The sequence below is a fragment of the Saccopteryx leptura genome, chromosome 1, assembly GCF_036850995.1.
Source record: "Saccopteryx leptura isolate mSacLep1 chromosome 1, mSacLep1_pri_phased_curated, whole genome shotgun sequence".
Taxonomy (NCBI): domain Eukaryota; kingdom Metazoa; phylum Chordata; class Mammalia; order Chiroptera; family Emballonuridae; genus Saccopteryx; species Saccopteryx leptura.
Window position 1 is genome coordinate 195,326,468 of NC_089503.1, and position 22,142 is coordinate 195,348,609.

The 22,142-nt window shown below is 46.7% G+C and overlaps 1 protein-coding gene across 1 annotated transcript; it reads right to left on the minus strand.

Annotated features, from left to right (window-relative positions):
• Window positions 1-891: 891 nt before the first annotated feature.
• On the minus strand, window positions 892-22,131 carry LOC136388195 (5'-3' DNA helicase ZGRF1-like). Its single transcript, XM_066360159.1, is given in 17 exon segments — window positions 892-1,061; window positions 1,220-1,481; window positions 2,179-2,313; window positions 2,434-2,610; window positions 2,959-3,082; window positions 5,996-6,123; window positions 8,517-8,664; window positions 8,864-8,941; window positions 10,337-10,496; window positions 10,719-10,959; window positions 11,522-11,631; window positions 11,995-12,138; window positions 16,561-16,700; window positions 18,033-18,229; window positions 19,688-19,872; window positions 20,971-21,109; window positions 22,050-22,131. Coding segments are annotated over 17 exon segments (2,580 nt in total). The 5' UTR covers window positions 22,092-22,131.
• Between the last annotated feature and the right edge of the window lie 11 nt (window positions 22,132-22,142).

The following is a 22,142-nucleotide window of genomic DNA, read 5'->3' on the forward strand; positions in this document are numbered from 1 at the left end:
CAACTTGTACTAAACATACACTTCACTCGTGACTAATTACAATGCAGGCATTTCAAGTCAGCATTGAGCTAACGTTTCTAAAACAATTATTGAATTTTCAGAGTCCAGTATCTGTCAAGTAAATCACCAATTTCCATTTAATTCTTATTTAATAGAAGAGAATTGAGTTAGCACAAAGCTGTTCACAGCTGTTCTTATTCAAGTCAGGAGCAGGCAGTGCTTGGGGTTTGCTTTGGCATCTTCAACTCACTCTTTTTGTTCAAATATTAAAGAAAGCCAAAAGTTATGTTTTTATTATGAAGTGTCAAGTTGGGCTTCATAATCTCAGATTTTAAATTGTGATTTTTCACAAAGTAACTCAAATATTGAAATGTATGTTCTTAAGAGGTTGGCTGCAGGGCTGAGCATGAAACATATTATTACTTTATTTTTATTTTTTAGTGAGGGAGAGAGACAGACAGGAAGAGAGAGAGATGAGACGCATCAACTCATAGTTGTGTCACTTAAGTTGTTCATTGGTTGCTTCTCATATGTGCCTTAACCAGGGGGGTCAAGCTGGGCCAGTGACCCCTTGCTCAAGCCAGTGATCTTGGGCTTGAAGCCCGCGACCATGGGTCATGTCTATGATTCTGCGCTCAAGCTGGTGAGCCCGCATTCAAGCCAGCAACCTTGGGGTTTCGAACCTGAGACCTCAACATCCCAGGTCAATGCTCTATCCACTGCGCCACTATAGGTCAGGCAAAAAAATTAAATTTTTATTAGCAAGATTTTATATTATGTATAAATATTTTAATATGCACGTCTTTCATTTTATTTACATATCATGAAGCATGTTTTGATAACACGGGTTTGGTAATGAAAGTGGGGACAGCATACAAGTAACCTGAGTCTCTAGGGATGAGGCTGCACCAGGCCCGTCTGTGAGGGAGGCTCATCCTGAGGCAGGTTTTCCCAGCTTTTCTTCTGCCGCGTGTCCTCTGCTCTCTCCTCACAGTAAGCTTTGAGGAGGTGGTGCAGCCAGGGCTCACACTGGCTGGCGTGCTGCAGTCCGCTGTCCCTCCCTGGAACGACACCAGCCGCCAGACAGCGACTTTCACAGTGGGCCCTACACCAGTCATCCACCCGTCTCCCACCGTGGTCACATCAGAGCTGTTCCCACCGGAACCCCTCCAAGCACCAACCCAAAGCCAGTTGTAATTCAAACGCCTTTCCACTTTACCTTCACAGTGCTGGATCACACGCCCCCACAGTCGGTTCTTCCTCAGACAGGCCAAGTTTTCCAGGATCAGTAAGTGCCTCCTTCCCCTGGTCAAGGCTACAATCATCCTCTTTTCTGAATTGATGAACCCCACTTGTCTCGTCCGTACGCAGGACAGGATAATGACCTCCTTCTCCGCTCCCTGGAAGGCGTCCATTGTGGACACCTGCACGGCTCTGAGGGTGGGATGGTCGGAGTCCACTGCTCTGAGCAAATGACAGAGCTGCGAGTGAAGGAAACGGGTCAGGCCATACAGGGACAGGGGGGATGGCAGGAGCCCACTCGCAGCACCTGCTTTAACTCAACCCAAGTGGAAACCTTCCCTTTCCTTTTTATGACTCGCACATATCCTGCCTAGTTTCTATAATGATAGGTAAACAACTTGATAGCAATAGAAATCACGAAACAATGAAAAAGGATGATCTATCTACTGCTAGGTAGCTCATTTGGATATGCTAATTTAGAGTTCATAAACTAACGATAAAACATGGAAAATACTAAAAATTAAAAAAAACTACAAGTAATTGGCTCATATGTACATTGATGTCTGGTATCTGTCTTTGATTTACTGGTAAAATATAACAATAATGGGAGAACATTTTGAGAAACAGAGATTCAATCCCATCTGTCCCAAGACACAAAGCACACACATTTTCTTCCCTCTAATTTGTTTATTTGCATTTTTGCTCCAACAGCAGTAAACCGAATTCAATTAAACCCTGTTAGCTTTACATTTAATTATACAGAAAGAAAGCCAGACCAGACCAGACAAAAATCAGAATGTTTCTTTTTGAATACATTAATTACGGTCCCCAAAGTTTTACAATCACAAAAGCAAACCATTACGAACATAGTATCAATCACTGCGATAGAAAGTTATAACATTTAACACTCAACCGAGCCCTGGCTGTGACACAAACCTGGCACATCTGGGATTTGTACAGCGTCACCACCCCGACCGCGGAACCCGCTATTCCACAGGCGACTAGTGATTGAATCAGCATCAGGGCAAAGGCGGCCTCCGCCACGTTGTGGAAGCTGTTGCCTCCTTCCATCTGCAGGAAGCACAGAACCAAAATCGCATTTCCTGGAAAGGCTATTCAAGTGAAAACCACCGTGAAATTGCACCAGGAACCTGCACTGAGCTGACTCCCACCCGCGCGGCCGTCGCTCACCTGTTCCTGGCCCTGGATGTTGTAGAAGCACAGGGTTGGGAGCCAGTCCAACAAGGGGCTCCTCTCCATTTCTGAGACACCGTTCCTGAGGCTCCCGCCATAAAACAGGTCATTGGCGATGGCACTGATCGCCGGGTGACACCGGTATTGCGTTCTCAACAGAACTGGCTGGTGACCCTAAAACATTTAAATGTAGAAAAATAAGATCTAGCACTTTTTTTTATTAAAGCAAAGAAAGACACTATTTTAAAATTTAAACATGCTGTCATATTGAGCTTTAAGTACACGAATTACAAACATGATAAAGTAGACTATAAATAAAATTTAATTAATAAAAGTATTTTCATGGTTAATTACTATTACATCACAAAATTATAAAATATAAAACATACCAAACCTTAGACCTAATGTCTAATAAGCAGGGTGATGAAATCTGCACGGGCCCAATCTGTCCCACCGGCGCAAACCACCCCTTTGTCCAGCATGCCCACTGAGTCCCTTAGCTGTCGCAGTTACCAGTAGTACCATTAAGCAAAGTCGATCAAAAAGAGTTTGTTCCAATCCATATTCATGAGCTGCATCAGATCCCTGAATAGTAGGAAGAAGCTGTTTGGGATCTCCAACAAGAACCAGCTTTTCACACTCAAACCTAAAAACAATTCCAGAATTCAGTCCACAGACAGGAAAATCTCACGCTGACACCGCACTATTTTCTAAAATGCATTTCAAAGGGTTCCAATACCTTGCTCTTAATAGTGCTAATTGGTGTATCAAAAAGGCTTTGAAGTTGGCCCTGGCCGGTTGGCTCAGCGGTAGAGCGTCGGCCTGGTGTGAGGGGGACCCGGGTTCGATTCCCGGCCAGGGCACATAGGAGAAGCGCCCATTTGCTTCTCCACCCCCCCCCCCATCCTTCCTCTCTGTCTCTCTCTTCCCCTCCCGCAGCCGAGGCTCCATTGGAGCAAAGATGGCCCGGGCGCTGGGGATGGCTCCTTGGCCTCTGCCCCAGGTGCTAGAGTGGCTCTGGTCGCAACGAGCGACTCCCAGGAGGGGCAGAGCATCGCCCCCTGGTGGGCAGAGCATCGCCCCTGGTGGGCGTGCCGGGTGGATCCCGGTCGGGCGCATGCGGGAGTCTGTCTGACTGTCTCTCCCCGTTTCCAGCTTCAGAAAAATACAAAAAAAAAAAAAAGGCTTTGAAGTTACACAGCAAAGAAATCCTTTATATAACCTTATGTTTTCTTTTTTCTTTTTTTTTTTTTTTGCATTTTTCTGAAGCTGGAAACGGGGAGAGACAGTCAGACAGACTCCCGCATGCGCCCGACCGGGATCCACCCGGCACGCCCACCAGGGGCGATGCTCTGCCCATCCGGGGCGTCACTCTGTCGCGACCAGAGCCACTCTAGCGCCTGGGGCAGAGGCCAAGGAGCCATCCCCAGCGCCGGGCCATCTTTTGCTCCAATGGAGTCTCGGCTGCGGGAGAGGAAGAGAGAGACAGAGAGGAAGGAGAGGGGGAGGGGTGGAGAAGCAGATGGGCGCCTCTCCTGTGTGCCCTGGACAGGAATCGAACCTGGGACTTCCGCACGCCAGGCCGACGCTCTACCACTGAGCCAACTGACCAGGGCCAACCTTATGTTTTCTACATAAAGCCTATTAAGTGTCCCTGACTTGGCATGGAACAGTATTTCACAGGACACACTCTGAGAAACAATGCTTTTTACAATCCATAACGTAGACTTAGAAGCTTTCTTAGAAGTCATTTGGCTAAAACTCCTGCAAATAAATTAGGCTCTAGGGTAAAATATCTTCCTAAAAAGTAGTTCAGGTGGGAAAATGCCCACATTTTGTAGAAAAACTGCAATATTGTAATTTATAAGAAACATACATTTGGTCATTCAGATGACCAAAATCTACTGGTCATACAGCTTCAGTCTCCTCCACAATTCCTGGCTCACAGCTCTGGAAACCCTTGGAATTTCCCAAGTGTTGAAAGTGATCAAGGCCTTTTGTTCGGTGAATGAGGGGCTTGTGCAAAGCACCTAAGGATGGGGGCTGGTTGCCAGGGGAACCAGATTGGAGGGATAGAACTTTCAGTCCCAGGCCCAACCTCCAGCCTCCAGGAAGGGCGACCCATCACTAGTGGTCAGTGAGTTCATCCATCATGCCTCTCTGATGAGGCCGCCATAAACCCAAGGAGTCAGAGCTTCTGGGGTGGACACAGGCGGTTCAGGGAGAATGGCGTGACTGGAGAGGGCACAGAAGCTCAGGGCCCCTTTCCACACGCCCTGTCCTGGGCAACTCCCTCTCCATCCCGCTGTTCCCGAGTGACGTCCCTTCACAACAAACTGGTGATCAAGTCACGTGGTCCTGAGTTTTGTGAGCCCCTCTAGCAAATTAATGGAACCCAGAGAGGGGGTTGTGGCCAGGTAACAACTTAGACGTGTGATTGGCACTGAGCTGGAAGGGTCATGGGAACCTCCAGTCTGTACCCAGTGGTCAGAAGCCCAGGGCTGGTGGCTGGTGTCTGACATGGGATCTTGCAGGACCAAGCCCTGGGCCTCTGGACCTGGTGCTGTCTCCTGGCAGGGTCAGGGTCAGAACTGAGCTGAATTCCTGACACCCAGCTGGTGTCAGAGAATTGCTTATTGGTAGTGGGGAACCCCTTCCCATGCATTTCTTCAGAATTGGGTCTGGGAACCGCTATTTCAAAACCTGTATTCAAATCTCAACTCTGTGATATTCTATGGACCTGACACATCTTTACTCTGTCCATGTTTCAGCGTGCCTCGCATGGTGGCGTGTGTGATATGCTGAGTGCACAGCAGGTGTTCTGCAGTGTGCCCCCCTCCACCCTCTGTGCTGGGCCTCAGCACTCCTTCACCCGACTCCTGGGTAGGGTGACAAGCTCATCCTGGCTTGCTAAGGATGGTCCCAGTTTAAACAGTGACAGCCTTGAGATGCAGGAGCCTACCAACCCCAGCCAGTCCTGGCACTGGGACCGGCTCCCTCCTCCATGGGGTCAGGCCACTGAGTCCACGCCTAGTACTCTGCATGGCCACCGCTAGGAGTCAAGTGAGAGACACTTTGAAAGCACAACCAGGGGCGGAGTCAGTTTAGAAGATTTCATAGTCTTCTACATTTTAAGACAAACTTTAATTTTCAATTTGTTTTTCTTTATATACTTGATATCTTTTCATAATCTAACATTCCTTTCAGAAAGGAAACCCAGGAGAGCTAGGAAGGCCGGCCTCACAGGACATGCCAAGAGCTGGGTTCTCAGACGAGGCTCACGAGGCAGCTGTCACCTCATGAGAAACCTGTCAGCTTCTCGAAGAATCCCGGCTCGAGAGCCATCAGGCTCATGTCATCCAGGTGTCGAAACTGTGATCTAACAAAACTTGATACGTTAACCCCCCTTACAAAATTTCCCTCTGCACCTTTAAAAAAAATCAGTTTAGTAGTCAAATGGCTCTGAATTTTGACAGAAGCTTGGTCAGAGTCTGAACTGAGGAAATGTCTGAAACAGCTGGGGCACCGGAGTGCCCTCTGGAAAAGCCTCTGGGGTCACCTGGCAAGGGGGAGCAGAGAGGTCGGCTTGGTCATCTGATTGCTCTCGTCCAGCACGACCACAGGAAACCACAAGCCGTCCATGCACAGAAACGGGCAGGCTGCACAGGTGACTCTGACGATGCGGACCTTAGTACAGGAAGAATGTTACAATTATCAACTACCAAAAAAAGAGGAGGGTGCACAGTGGTCCCTCTATCCCGGGGTTAGGTTCTAGAACTCCCCGCGATAGTAAAAAATCCACAAAGTAGCGACCTTTGTATATTTATTTTATTATTTATATATATCTTAAGGCTTTATAAACCCTCCCCACACTCTTATAAACCTTTCCCACACGGTTATAACACTTCCTATGCTCTTAAACACATTCTACACTCTTCAACCTACATAATTATAACAACATATAAAATTCTAGCCTGACCTGTGGTGGCGCAGTGGGATAAAGCGTCAACCTGGGACACTGAGGTTGCCGGTTCGAAACCCTGGGCTTGCCTGGTCAAGGCACATATGGGAGTTGATGCTCCCTGCTCCTCCCCCCCCCCCCTCTCTCTCCCCTCTCTCTAAAAAATCAATAAAATATTTAAAAAAAAATTCTATGTGGGTCCTTCCTCACCAGTGAATACTAATATGTTTTAATTTATATTTTTATATTGTTTTATATTGTTTTCAATTTTTTAGGCTAGAAAATGCTTATTTTACCACAAAAATAATTAAAATAATAAATATATAAAAATACCTATATAGGCCCTAGCTGGTTGGCTCAGCGGTAGAGCGTTGGCCTGGCGTGCGGGGGAACCCGGGTTCGATTCCCGGCCAGGGCACACAGGAGAAGCGTCCATTTGCTTCTCCACCCCTCCCCCTTCCTTCCTCTCTGTCTCTCTTCCCCTCCTGCAGCCAAGGCTCCATTGGAGCAAAGATGGCCCGGGCGCTGGGGATGGCTCCTTGGCCTCTGCCCCAGGCACTAGAGTGGCTCTGGTTGCGGCAGAGCAACACCCCGGAGGGGCAGAGCATCGCCCCCTGGTGGGCAGAGCGTTGCCCCTGGTGGGCGTGCCGGGTGGATCCCGGTCGGGCACATGCGGGAGTCTGTCTGACTGTCTCTCCCCGTTTCCAGCTTCAGGGAAAAAAAAAACAAAAAAAAAACAACAACAACAAAAAAACCAACAAACAAACAAAAAAACCTATATATTGCAAAATCCCATGATATAGCAAAAAATCCGCAATACAAAATTAGATATACAGGTATTGATCAACTTACGATCTATGCAACTTACGACCATTCAACTTTACGACCACAATCGCTAGCCACTACTGCTCTGCGTCTGACAGTGCAAGCGTTGCCCAGCTGGGCATACGACAGTGTGGACCAGCTTCCGGCAGCACTACCATCTCCGCGTGCACCATTTCAACTGTTATCCCAGACTCGGTACAGCAATTTGTGTTTTGTGTCTTGGATATTTTTCATCAAACCCCTCCCAAGATGTCTACCAAGAGGAAATTGTCTTTGTCTTTGACTTAAAGATTTTTTAACATCATTTCACAGTACTGTACATATAGCCTACTCAACTTACGACCAAATCGTGTTACAACCGGTCTGTTGGAACCAATCGTGGTCGTAAGTCAAGCACTAGCTGTATACAATTTGAAAATCCGCGATACAGTGAGACCATGGAGTGTGAGCTGCGCTGAGCGCAGACGGGAGCAGAAGCCAGCGCACTGTCCAATCCCGCCCACCCCTCGCAATTCTGCGTCTGTCTGGTGACCATCAGGCCAGAGGCAGCTGTTCTCAGAAAAAAACACAACTGGCCTGCAGAGTCTGAGGCTTGTGGTCCTAACGGACGGAGATTTTGTTTGAGAAGCAGCATTATTTCCATAACTGCTGACCAGCACAGGGTCCCAAGCAGGGCGGTTTCCCCAAACCTCTGCACAGTGACCACAGCCGCCTGGCACAGCCACGGGCAGCCCCGTCCCTCTGCTCCCTTGCCCCCCCCCCAGGCTCTCCCTTCACAGCAGGGGGCTGCCAGTAGCCAGTGCCCAGGCCGCCCTGGGTCAGAACATGATAAAGGGGACGCTGCTATGGGCACAGCTTGGGATGCCATGTGTCCAGTCTCGGCCCCGGCTCCCAGAACCAGTGTTTGAGCCTCCTATCCTCGGGCACAGAGGGACCCTGAGAGGCTTGGCTTTGAGGGGGCATCAGAGAGGACAGACTTCACATAGACACTCTGCCCAGGGTCAGGCCTGCCATTCCTCTGTTTCTCCTAAAAAAAACAAGTTTCACTGACTGAACTTGCCAGGACTGTATTTTTACCTCTTCACTTCTTTCTAAGCCTAAAAACGGTAACGAACAGGGAGAAAGGGAAAAGGTGACCCAGTCATGGTGCGGCAGAGCTGTTCCCAACTGCAGGCCTTAGTAACCCTGAGGTCTCACAGCCGGTGTTGTCCTGACATGAAGCGCTCCATCGCAGGGGCCGAGGACCCAGAGCCGTCCAGCTCGGTAAGCGGCCCAGGGGGACCGCAGCCCTCACCTGCCTCAGCAGTGCCCTATTGGTCCCCAGCGTGTGCTGCTCGATGCTCTTCCTCACATAGACTCTTTCCGTGGGAGTCAGGTCTTCCTTCATTAGTGCATGCAGCTCCTTTAATTGCTCATTTGCATTTTCTGAGCCAGCATGCAAGCTGAAGAATTATAGAAAAGAATACCCTCTTTATTTCATTTTCATAACATTACCAATGAACACAGATTCTTGGTTAAACATAGTTAACCAAGAAACAGGCCTTCTCTGCTCTTCAAAAACCAAATTGAAAGTAAAATTTAAGTATAAAATTATTATACTTCTATGAATGTTGTGTGACTTTTGGAACTGAGCGTTCTTACCTGAATGGTAAAACGGGCTTTGCAATCTTCCTGACACTCCCAACTCTGACAAATTTTTCAAATCCAAGACTGAGAAGCCTTTAAACAAGGTAAAATAAATTGACTATTTATTGAATAGAAAGCAGAGTATAAAACAAAGTTGCATGTAATATTTGTTATTAAAATTAATTTTGTGTAACACTAAATTTTATAGTTTTATAATTCAATGTGAAATACTTAAACTCAAAGTAAATGACTCCAAGTAAATGCAATGTGGCCAAAGAGTTTTTAATATAATGCATTTTACGGAGAATTTTGAAATGCGTGCTCTCTCATGGTGAGAGCTCATTAGATGCTACTCAAAAGAGTACACACTGGCCCCGCCTCTCTGAGGGCAAGTTTGCAAAGCATGTCCTGTATTTATTCTAGGCTGAGGACATTTTCCAAAGGAACAATCAGAAGCGGAGACAAAGACTTATGCTGAAAGGTCTTCGTCACAATGTTATTGATGATGGGGAAAGTTTGGAAAAAGAACTGACTGATCAAATATTGCTTAGAATATGGTATAAGCAAGTCAACAGAGCTAGAAAAATTATGTTTTCTAAGGAGATTAAAGAGCAGGACACAAAAAAGTATATACTGTTTACACCAAGTTTGGAAAACAAAGAGCAGTGTACAAAGTGTGTAAAGAAACGCAATGCCTGCACAGGCTGCAGGGTCTCTCCATAAACACTAACTGATATAATTAGACAAGTGCTTAAAAGCCTACACTTATGCATAAGGAAGTATTTCTAATAATCAGACTTCATCATTTATGTTAAAATTCAGAGCATTAAACACTGAAATATTGGGAAAATCTGTACATTTTCCTTGCATTTTTAGTAAAATCTTGAACAATCACAAAAACGTTGTGCCCGCCTGCTAAAATCAAGCACGTGACTGAAAGGTCTGTCTGTGCTCAAATGTCTGCACGTAAGCTACTCCCTGGGAACAGGCCCAGAGGCAAAGGGCTTCTGCTCACGGCACCGGGGCCCACGAGCATCACATCTGCACTGGTTCCCGGGGGTCCCCAAACCCTTCAGGAGCAGCAGGGGTCCCCAGAGTGCTTGCATGGGCAGTGGCTGAGCAGGACAACTGAGCCTGGGGACCCAACAGTTTATAACAAGCAGTGAGCAATGCTGTTTGTCCTGGGGGGAGACACCAGCTGTCAGTCAGGGCTGCCGGCTGCCAGCACGACCCTGGGGCTATCTCAGGTAAGGGACTCAGGGCCCCACGTCCTCACCCTCCCAGTGGAAATGCTCAGGGCCTTGGTGGATTGCCTCTCCCAACAACACAACTTTCAGCCCTACATGTTCCTGGCTTGATATTTATACATATTTTATCCTGGTTACAAACTAGTAAGTTAGCCTGCTCCTGTTTCATGGATATTGCTTGCGTAGAGACAAAGGCCCTCCGGGCTCTCCTGACAGTAACCTTGGACACTGCCACACCCACCCGAGGAGGACTCTGTCCACAGCCACATTAGTGGAAGAAGAAACCAGAAGTTTCCATGGCTGCGCCTTCCCAGCTGTGGGGGCTTCACTCCTTTCAAATAGCTGCACCAGAAACAGAATCACCACTGCCAACAGGTAACTCTTCCCTGGTCCAAACACACCTAATCATTTGGAGGAAGAGGAAAAAGAAAGCCCACATCGTAAGTAAATTCAAAACATCTCTTTAGAGTCCTTATGAAACTGTGTGTGACAAGGAGGTGATAGGAGCAGACCGAGTTAGGGAGGCTGGTGTGGAACAGGGTGGAGCAGGAGGCGGGGTCATGGAGGGGCACCTATAACCAGGTGTTGACCAGCACGCAGCCCCCCACCTCCCCACTCCTCACCGTGGACGATGGTGATGTGGACTACTTCCTCAGCACGGCCATGTGGCGCCACCATTCGAGCTATCCAGGTGAGCGCAGCAGCCTGATCCTTGTTTAACCTGTGTGCCTAGATGAGCTCGGTGGCCAGCAGCAACGCCTCTGCCAGGCTGGGCAGGTAGCACTTGGTGTTGGTGTGTGAAAAGGCTGGGGGGATGAATTTCCTTTTGTCGACTCTCTTGCTGCTGACTGTAGTGACCAAAACCTAGTAGTGATGAAAACCTAGTAAAAAGGCAGCAAATAAAATCAGAGAAAAATGAGGGGCTTCTGACATAGGTGAGGAGACTAACAAGTTAGCCTTCACTTATGTCAAGAATAAAATCAGTGCCAACATACATACTGAACTCAAGTAGTAAAATTATTAAACAGTTTTTAATTGAATAAACGTGAGCTATAACACTGCAAATTTAAGGTGAACAAACGTGATACTTTGATACTGTAACGTGATTCTTTTACATGTTAAATAAGTTGTGGCACAAAAATACAGGCAAATAAAAAAAATTAACATTCACATGATCCTTAAAAAATTATTCCCTGACAAAGGAAGAATCTGCAGTCACATTTATTAGTCCCAACCACAAAAAAGGACAGATGGGAAATAGTGCTCATTTTCCTTTCTTTTTAATTTCCAAATATATTGAATCATCTGACAGTAATCTCAGTCAATTAAAGTTTTATGGGCAAAGTTTATGGCGTGCGTGTCTACTGCACGTCCAAGCCCACAATTTCTCAGTTTCTGACCCCGCCCCCCCAAAGACTCACGTGGCTAACAGGTGCGGGGTGAGAGGCAGAGAGGCTGGGTTGACGCTGTCGCGTAGGTTCCGCAGAGAGCTCAGCTCCGCGCCGGCATTGCAGACCAGCAGCGCGTGCACCACCGCTGCGGAGAGGACGCAGGGACAAGCGCTCAGTGCGGGAGGGCCACTGCACCCCATCAGGTGTCCACGCAGCGCAGACCACAAGCCCCCAGCATGTGCGGCGTGCCTGCTGCCGCCTGCGCACACGCAGTGTGTGTGCGTCCTGGGGCTGCGGTCTGTGGACGCAGCGGGCCGCACGGCCGCTGATGGACAGACAGATGCTGGGGAGTCAAGCAGTGACAGGGACACACAGCAGGAAGCAGAGATGGGTGCTTTTCCTTGTCTCTAACAAAACATCCCACACAGGTTGGCATTCCTGCCCACAGCGCATCCATGCTGTCTTCTCTTCAACACACATTAAGGCGGGCGCAGGCACGCTTACTGTTTGTTGGTGGGCCACCTGGAGGGGAAGTAACCTTTCACAGGGAGCAGCTCCACCTCGTTGACGGACGATGGCCCAAAGAAAGCACTGCATGCAATGAAAGTGTCCAACTCAAAATCCAGGGTTTTGGAAACCACTCACAGGTCGTCTGCGAAAACAAACACTTTTTATAGGACTTAGAACTGGGCTCAACCCACAACTATTTTGGATTTCTCAGATGCTGAGTTCTACATTATTTCTCAAAAAAACAAAATTGGTTATTGTCATATGCAAGATTCCACCCAAACTAGGACCTGAACATATAACATTTCATTTCTATGTTTTTACCTGTTACTTTTTTTTTTTTTTTTTTTTTTTTTGAGGGAAAGGAAGGGAGAGAGAAAGGGAGGAGGAGAGTGAGAAGCATCCATTTGTAGCTGCTTTCACTATAGTCGTGCACTGATTGCTTCTCATACGGTTCCTTGACCTGGGATCAAACCTTGGGCTCAAACTGGTGACCTTTGGGATTGTGTGGACAGTCCCCACACTCAAGCCAACGAGCCTGCACTCAAGCTGGCGACACTGGGGTTCTGAACCGGTGACTGCAGCATTCTGGGTCGAAGCTCTACGCAATATGCCACCACTGGTCAGGCTTAGATTACTTTTATGTTTTTAAAGTTATTTTATAATTGTAACAAACAGCGTAAGTAAAGCAAAGATCACAGCTGACTCATCTTTCTCTTCTACGTCTGTGGCACGTCAGACTGTCCTGAGGCGGACTAGTGGTCCAGAGCAGCAACTTGGAACCTTCTTCACCTCACAGCACATGTAAACTAACCACTAACATTCCAAGCACACCAAAACTTGTACTTTTTGCCAATGTGACCAAAACAATTTGGTACTGTTTTGATACATTCACACTGGACAGCTATTGTGTGGGTCACTGTTAGTTTTTTATCTGGCAATCTAAAGGGAAAGAGGTCAGTGCCCTGACTGGTCAGGTAGTCCATGTTTTAGAAATCTTTGTGGCACAAGGGTTGAAAATCGATGGTCTAGAGAGGTGCCCTGCAGACAGTGGTCTCCATGCTCCATAGGGTTGAATCCATGGCCGGAACATCGGTCCTCTGAACAGACCTCCATTGCCCTGAGGCTGCAGGTCACGCTTGGTCCACAGCACACTGTGCCCGGAGCCAGAGCCGCAGCCCAAGCCACTGTCCAGAACATCTGTACACGATTTCTACCAGCAGGAGAGTTTACACGTACAGAGTCAACTGTGTGTTCTAACATTCATTTATACCAACTCTATCTCCTGTTATATAACTTAATCATGTATTATTTGTACCATTGAGTATGAAGAAAAAATTATTTTAAGCAACAATTTAGAGACTTAATTAAAATGGTTTGCTAAAGAAGGGGCCCAAAACACAAAAAACTGCTTCGGACTCAAGTACAGAAGAGAGAAATGTAAAATGTTAGAAAAGATAGTGAAATTTTAAAAATTACTCTCTACTTAACTGCTTCAGAAGTGTCTTAGTTCTCACTTCATGTTTCACGATTCAGAATGGTGTATTTATGGGCTGTGCTTTATACAAGGATGAAAAGGGTCTGACCAGTGGAGGCACAGTGGGTACAGCGTCAGCCTGGGACTCTGTGGCTTGAAACCCTGAGGTCACCAGCGTGAGCATGGGCTCTTCCAGGTTGAGTGCCAGGTTGCCGGCTTGAGCATGGGATCATCAGCAGGACCCCAAGGTCGCTGGCTTGAGCAGTGTGTCACTCGCTCTGCTGTAGCCCCTCCCCCCCCAGTCAAGGCACATATGAGAAAGCAATCAATGAACAACTAAGGTGCCACAACGAAGAGCTGATGCTTCTCATCCTTCTCCCTTCCAGTCTGTCTGTCCCTGTCTCTCCCTAAAAAAAAGATAAAAAGGAGCTTTGATAAAAAAAAAAAAACACCATTCTTTTTTTAAAAAATTGTTTATTGATTTTAGACAGGAAGAGACAGAAATGTCAATTTATTTCCATTTGCTAATACTTACTTTATTAAACATTTGCCACACTTGTAAAAAGATATCTGATTCAAGAGGGCTGACAAAAGTCTGTTTCCTCTCCCTTCTCCCTGTGACCACTGCAGTGACCCTGCGTCAGGGCAGAGCTCGGGGCGGGCAGGGAAAGTCACTCCTCCTCAGAGAAGGGAGATTCTGATGGAAGCCAAAGAAAATGAGAAAAAGACGGATAAAATCCTACAAAGCTGGGAAACTACTAATCCTCATAGATGATGGGAAGGAATTCTGAGAAGATAAAAAGAGAGAGAGAGAGAATTTTCCCAGCAGACTTCCAGAAAGCCCCAAACTCAGCAACCCATGACAGCACTGCAAGTGCACAGAGTCAGCGGGGACACGATGACACGATGACAGGACGGTGGAGTGACAGGTGAACAGACCAGAGTCTATCACCAGGCTGTGGACCAATGAGGATTTTGTAGTTAGTAAAACTCAGTGACTTATATTATGTTCTGCGCCCACAAACATTTCAAATATCACATAGGTGTTTCATTATTATTGTTATTGCTATCATCCTCTGGACAGAGAGGTTAAATAAACGTCCACAGAGCGATGCCATAAAGGGCAGATCTGGGACGAAGCCCAGCCCCCACCCAGAGCCACTGGAGCACCGGGCACTGCCAGGAAGAGCATCTGACGCCCCAGGGAAAGGAGCCCACAGGCCAAAATACTGAGACGTTCAGGTGCACAGACTTCAAGAGAAGACACTGGATTGCAGCGTCCTTCCAAGAAGGGGACCAGAACAGATGGACAAAGAGTTTACAGTGAGCCTGGCATGGCGGAAAGTGAGGGAGGGAGGAGCAACACGGAGTCAGAGGAGGGCACGGTGAGAAAGATGTGAGCAAAGTACTCGTTCAGGAAAATGGAGTGGAAATAAATGATCGATGTATAGATAGCGGAATGGATGCGATTGAAAAATAAGCCATTTAGAAGGAAGACAGGACAAAAACCTAGACAGTGGAACAGAAATGTGAAGAGATTTAGAGGATAGATTCAGAGGAGCTAACATCCGAACAACAAAAAGTCCTAGCAAGAGAAGTAAGAATAAGAGGGAGGTTTTAACTCTCAGATTTTCTCATCTGTGTTCATCATGGAGTGCATTAGGTCTGTGTGTCTCTGCCTGAAAATAAACGTTGAGATACATTTAACATAAGAATGGGGAAATATGACGAAATTGTAGATCTTTAAAATAAGATCACCTTTGCTAAAAGTGATTCTTGTTAGCAAAACTAAGATTAAAACTGTAATGTTTATTATGGGCATACAGATAATAAATTATACAAGCAAAGATTAATTTTTAATATAGTTTTAATTATTTGTGATTTTGTACCTTTTTTTTTTTTTACAGAGACAGAGAGAAAGTCAGAGAGAGGGATAGATAAGGACAGACAGACAGGAATGGAGAGAGATGAGAAGCATCAATCATTAGTTTTTCATTGCGACACCTTAGTTGTTCATTGATTGCTTTCTCATATATGCCTTGACAGTGGGCCTTCAGCAGACCGAGTAACCCCTTGCTCAAGCCAGCGACCTTGAGTCCAAGCTGGTGAGCTTTGCTCTAACCAAATGAGCCCGTGTTCAAAATGGCAACCTTGGGGTCTCAAACCTGGGTCCTCCGCATCCCAGTCCAATGCTCTATCCACTGCGCCACTGCCGGGTCAGGCATGATTTTGTACTTTTTGACTGTTTTAGTTTTCCAGGACAATTCTGGACTTTAGAATTATATAGTTCAATCATTTAGGCAACATAGTTTAATTGTACCAACACAACCAAAAGTAGGTTTTCTCTTTTACTGCATATAAACATTCCTATTAAATCCGACCACATGGCCACGTGCTCTTACAGAGCATTTACAAGGAAGAACAGGTTGGAGTTTGTATGAACACACTGTTGGGGAGGTGTGGCTACAAGAGCATTCCCACTGTTCACAGGACAGAGGTCATGAGTGACACTGCAGGAGGGGCTGCTCTTCACTCACAAGACTTACTGTTATTAAAAGGAAAACGGTTGGCTCAGTGGTAGTGTCGGCTGGCGTGTGCAAGTCCCGGGTTTGATTTCCGGTCAGGACACACAGGAGAAGCACCCATCTGCTTCTCCAACCCACTCCCTTCTCTATCTCTCTCTTTTCCTCTCCCGCCACCATGGCTCGAATGGTTTGAGCAAGTTGGCCCTGGAGCTTAGGAGGGCTCCATGGCCTCAGCCTCAGGCACTAAAATAGCTCAGTTGCCAAGCAACAGAGAAGTGGCCCCAAATGGGCAGAGCCTGTAGGGGGCTAGCCAGGTGGATCCCAGTCCAGGCACATGTGGGAGTCTGTCTCTGCCTCCTCACCTTTCACTCAGTAAAAAAATAGGGGAGCGGTGGGGAATAGGATTTAAAAATCCTTTCAAACGTTTTTACTTTTGCTACTTTGGGAGAAATGAAAGGTCCTGGTTAAGTAAATAAAAGAAACTAAATTCTGAAAAGAATCACAGAAGTCACAGAGCTGTGATGCAAGGCTGGCCTGAGTCACCAACATGATCAGACCAGCTTACCTTTGCTGTAAGTCGAAGAACTTTTTTTCTGACTCAGCTTAAGATAAAGTTTGCTCTTAGGTTCACTGTAAAATTCAGGATTTATAGCCGTAAACTTCTTTAGTCTGCCATACGGTTTTCTTTGAAAATCAAATCCTTTTCTGCAAAATGAGTAAGAAATAAAAATGCATTTGAATATTAAGGTACATTTTTCTTAATTGAGATATAATTGGCATATACATTATATTAATTTCAGGTATATAACATAATTCTATAAATGTAGTAAAATGATGACTATCATCAGTCTAGCTAACACACACCATCACACAGAAACCGGTGTTTTTTCTTGTGATGAGAACTTCTAAGATTTGTGCTCTTAGCAACTTTCAGGTACCTGTGTTCAGTGTTATAACCACAGTCACTGCTACACACTACAGCCCAAGACTCACTTATTTTATGACTGAAAGTTTAACAGTACAATTGTTCTAAAAATCTTGCTTTACAGTACGGCATGAAAAGGAAAGAGCCAGATGTGTATGTTTACACTCTTCCATACACACAAAAAACAGAAGCATTCTGCGTCGAAGTATGAAAACAGCAGCCCTCACAGAATCACCATGTGTTTTAAGAGACTGAGATATGCCTGACCAGTGGTGGCACTGGGGTAGAGCGTTGACCGGGGAGGCTGAGGTCCCAGGTTCGAAGCCCTGAGTTTGCCAGCCTGAGTATGAGCTCACCAGTTTGAGCACAGGGTTGCTGGCTTGAGCGTGGGATCACTGAAATGAACCCAAAGTCGCTGGCTTGAGCAAAGAGTCACTGGCTCTGCTGCAGCCCCGTCAAGGCACATATGAGAAAGTAATCAATGAGCAACTAAAGTGCTGCAACTATGAGTTGATGTTTTTCACCTCTCTCCCTTTCTGTCTCCCCCAACTCTTTCTCTCTCACTCTCTCGCTTAAAAAAAAAGAGACTAAGACAAAAAAGCGTCTAAGTATCCAAGCATCTGAGGAGTTGCTGTAACTCTAACGTGGGAGCAGTAAGTAGCCCCCTTATCTCCATGATGAGGAAGGAGACAAGGGTGCCGAGTGGCAAGCCTGGCACACAGAAGCTCCAGGACCCACAAACGCTCGTCAGAGTGGGTGACCCCACTCTGAGCAGACATGTTTCTAAACTCAGCATTGTCATCCTGCACCCCACGCAGTCCAGGCTGTGACCAACGGGACAGAACAGGACTCTTCTTGTGGTTTCCTCAAAGGGTCCCCTTGGGGTGCTGACCACACACGAAGTGGTTGGGAGCCACCCTGCTGTGCTGATGCTGCTTCATGCTCCGAGGGGCCACACAGCTCAGAGAACTGGTGCCACTTCAGTCAGGGACCCTGAGGCCCTTGGTCCCTAGACTCTTCACCCTTCTCAGTCTCTGAAAATGGACGGTCATTCTGTGAGGTTTCTATTTTCTGACATAATTAGAGGAATCACTGGTGACCACATAACGCACCTCAGCAGCAGCTGGCACTTCTCATACAGGGGTATTTTGTGACTTCTTAAGTACACACCAATGCTCATTATGTCCCTCAGAACCACAGCAGGCGCGGAGTCTTCTTGCGTTAAGTGTCCTGGAGTCACTTCCGCAAGCCACTTAAAAAATTTGCACTGATCAGCTTTGGGTGCATCACAGGTATAAAAAAGATGACCCTAACAGGCAGAAGGTAATAAAATTTAGTGAAAAGATGATGTTTCTACATTTTACTGCCATTGTGTTATGTTGATTGACATTAATATGTTCCAATAAATGACTCACTGTACAACTTCATCTTTTCATTAATTTAAACACTACATTACCGTTTAAAACCACATAATTTCCTATTTGTTTTCTCCTTGTCAAAAAAGTTACATTGCTCTGAAGATATAGGCTTATTTGAAATGTGAAATGTATTGTTTTGATTTGAAACGCTCACTACCGACACCCTGTAGCAGGCCACCCTGTGCCAGCCCCAAGAACCGTGTCTTCTTTCTCTCAGCCCTTTTTCACTGAAGTGCACGTGATACACACAATACACACATGCAAATGTTTTGCTTTCTAACATAAAACTCAAGTAACAACACATTTTCTACTCTACAACCTAACTGTGATAGTCTGTAACATCTGTGACAACCATATCATCAAATAATTTTTTAAAAACCTGTTAGTGGAGGCCCTGGCCAGTTGGCTCAGTGGTAGAGCGTCGGCCTGGCGTGTGGAAGTCCCGGGTTCGATTCCCGGCCAGGGCACACAGGAGAAGCGCCCATTTGCTTCTCCACCCCTCCCCCTCTCCTTCCTCTCTGTCTCTCTCTTCCCCTCCCGCAGCCAAGGCTCCATTGGAGCAAAGATGGCCCGGGCACTGGGGATGGCTCCTTGGCCTCTGCCCCAGGCGCTAGAGTGGCTCTGGTCGCGGCAGAGCGACACCCGGAGGGGCAGAGCATCGTCCCCTGGTGGGCAGAGCGTCGCCCCTGGTGGGCGTGCCGGGTGGATCCTGGTCGGGCGCATGGGGGAGTCTGTCTGACTGTCTCTCCCGGTTTCTAGCTTCAGAAAAACACACACAAAAAAAAAACCTGTTAGTGGCTCTATAAAATTTTATTGTATGGTTCTAATATTATTTATGAACCCTTGCTTTGGACAACTATATTAAAATGCAAACAAAGGAGGAAGCATGTTGCTGTAAGTGACAACACGGTCCTATGAGGACAAACCACCCTTGATGCACAGCTTACTAACTTCTCCCAGAACAGTGTGTGTTCACCCAAGTAAATCAAGAGATGCTCTCTATCCTCCGGCCACCTCGCCTGAAGAGCCGGTCACCTCCGCCAGAACCAGCTCTGCACTCAGGTGCTCCAGCTCTCTGGACGAGGTCATGTGGGTGCGGCACTGCCTCTGTCTCTCCCCAGCTGCCACCACGCAGTAAGCTCCTCAGCTACCTGAGGTCGATCTTCACTCCCACTCCTGTATTCCCGGGACAGAGACCACGTTCCAGTGAAACCCTACTGAGAGCGTTAGTTACTGAAGCCTTGGGTGGAAGGCTCCTGGTCACGACTGACACTCCCACTGAGCACGTCAGAACAGCACCTTTGATGAGACAAGTGCTGGTGGACAGCAGGAGGGGAAGGGAGCAACACCTTATTTGGGCCTTCCTTTTTGACCACAACAAGTTTTGCAGGTTGACGATGACGGCAGAACGGCATACTGTTTGCTGTAGTTTTCAGTTTCTCTCCTTCAGCTGATGTGTAGGATGGTATGTCAACAGTTGAGAGAGCTTTGTGCAGCCTCTGTGCCAACCCAAACAGCAGTATATTCAGATGTTCTAAACGAAAGACACAGATGAAACTAAGTACAAAACATTTGTGTTTATATCACACAGGTGCTGTTTGTTCATTAAATTTGAAGTCTTTTAACAGAGAAAACTATAACCTAATTCTAATATCCACTCTTTAAAGGCAAGTTCTGCCCTTGTACAACAAAACAAGCTTAAAATTTCCTACTTAACAAAATCACTGGTATCGCTTTATAAGTTTAAATGGAAATGAAGGCCCTGGTCAGATGGCTCCATGGACAGAGCATCACTCGGTGTGCTAAGGATAGAGTTTGATACTCTGGTCAGGGCATGCATGTAAAGCAGTCAATGAACACACAGCTAAACGGAACTAAATGGAACAGCAAGTTGATGCTTCTCTCTCTCCCTCCGCTCTTCCTTTCTCTCTATCAAATCAATGGGAAAATATTAAAATAAAATAAAATGAAAACCTAAAACTTTGAAAAAGAATACTGCCATTAAAACTCAATTTCAATTTGATATTAAAGTAACTGTCAAAAACTGGAACCAATGTCACCCTGTTAAATTTAATTGTCTAAATAAAAATAAAACTGGAAAACTGGAAAAGCCCTGGCCAGTTGGCTCAGTGGTAGAACGTTGGCCCAGCATGTGGATGTCCTGGGTTTGTTCCTAGTCAGGGCACACTGGAGAAGTGCTCATCTGCTTCTCTACCCCTCCTCCTCTCACTTTGCTCTCTCTCTCCTCCTCCACTCCAGCAGCCTTGGCTCAATTGGACTGAGCTGGCCCCGGGTGCTGAGGACGGCTCCATGGCCTCTGCCTCAGGCACTAAAAAATGGGTCCAGTTGCTGAGCCACACCCCAGATGGACAGAGCATCACCCCCTGGTGGGCATGCTGGGTAGATCCCAGTCGGGCGCATGCAGGAATCTGTCTCTCTGCCTCCTCTCTTCTCACTGAACCAAACCCCCCCCCCAAAAAAAACCAAAAACTGGAATAAACATACAGACAATGACAAATCTCAAGTAGAAAACTTAATATGAAAATTTACAATATTCGAGGCTCCACTCTCTCACAGCTGCAGTACTTACAGTAAATGACAATATCAATCATAAGGGAGTAAAGCTTTGTACCTATAAGACAGGACGTAAAGACCTGCTTGTAATGGGCGGGAGACTGGAAGACAGCTGGCACGCGAGTCTGCCTCTGGGGAAGACAGGCAGACCTCACCCTCTGCCCACTTGGGAAGCACAGCTCAGAGATAATTATCTCCTGAAACAGAGCAATTCAGGTTAGTACAACAATGACAAAGAATGCTATGTACTAACCATAAATTATGTTCTATAGATAAGTGTAAGAAAATAATTTTCGGCCCTGGTTGGTTGGCTCAGTGGTAGAGCATCGGCCCAGGTTGTGGATGCCTCGGGATCGATTCCTGGTCAGGGCACACAGGAGAGGTGACCATCTGCTTCTCCACCCTTCTACCTTCTCTCTCTCTTCTTCTCCCGCAGCCATAGCTCGAAGGTTCAAGCAAGTTGGCCCCGGTTCCTGAGGATGGCTCCATAACCTCTGCCTCAGGTGCTAAGATAGCTTGGTTGCTGCAATTGAGCAGCAGCCCTGGGCAGAGCATTGCCCAGTATGGGACTTGCTGGGTGGATCCCGGTTGGGTGCATGCATGAGCCTGTCTGCTTCCCTGCCTCTCACTTAAAAAAAAAAGAAATAAAAAGTAGAAGAAAATAATTTTCTAAAAATTTCGAAAATCTTTGAAAATAATTTTCTAAGTTTACATGAGAAACCAATAAAGCAAGAATGGCTAGGCATACCACTTTTAATAAATAAGATGAACTTTTCTTGGCTGCCTCTTAATAAGTTCTAAGTAGTTTTTGCTAGGAACAGTTAACTGGTGTGAATGGGCCATCGTGAATCTGATTACGACTATGATACAAATTCTCACAATCAGCGCATGACGGACACACCTGGACATCAGGGAGCAAACTGGGCTGAATCAAGCCCAGTCCCAGTGACGGCAGCAGGGGGTGGGGTGGGCACAGCCGGGGCTCCGAGGGAGATCCTGCCCAGACACTGCCCATGTGCCATTGCATTCGCACTCACAAGCAAGAGGCGACAGAAAGCCATCAGCACCACAAGTGAAATCACCACTCTTTTCAAGAACTGTTGGGAAAAGTGCACCGAGACAGGACCGTCTCCTCACCTGTGAGCCTGTCCCCCAGGGGCTGCCGCACACAAGTACCATGGTCTCAGAAGTCAGCTTCAAACCCGAGGGAAGCGCTTTTCTTCCGCAAAC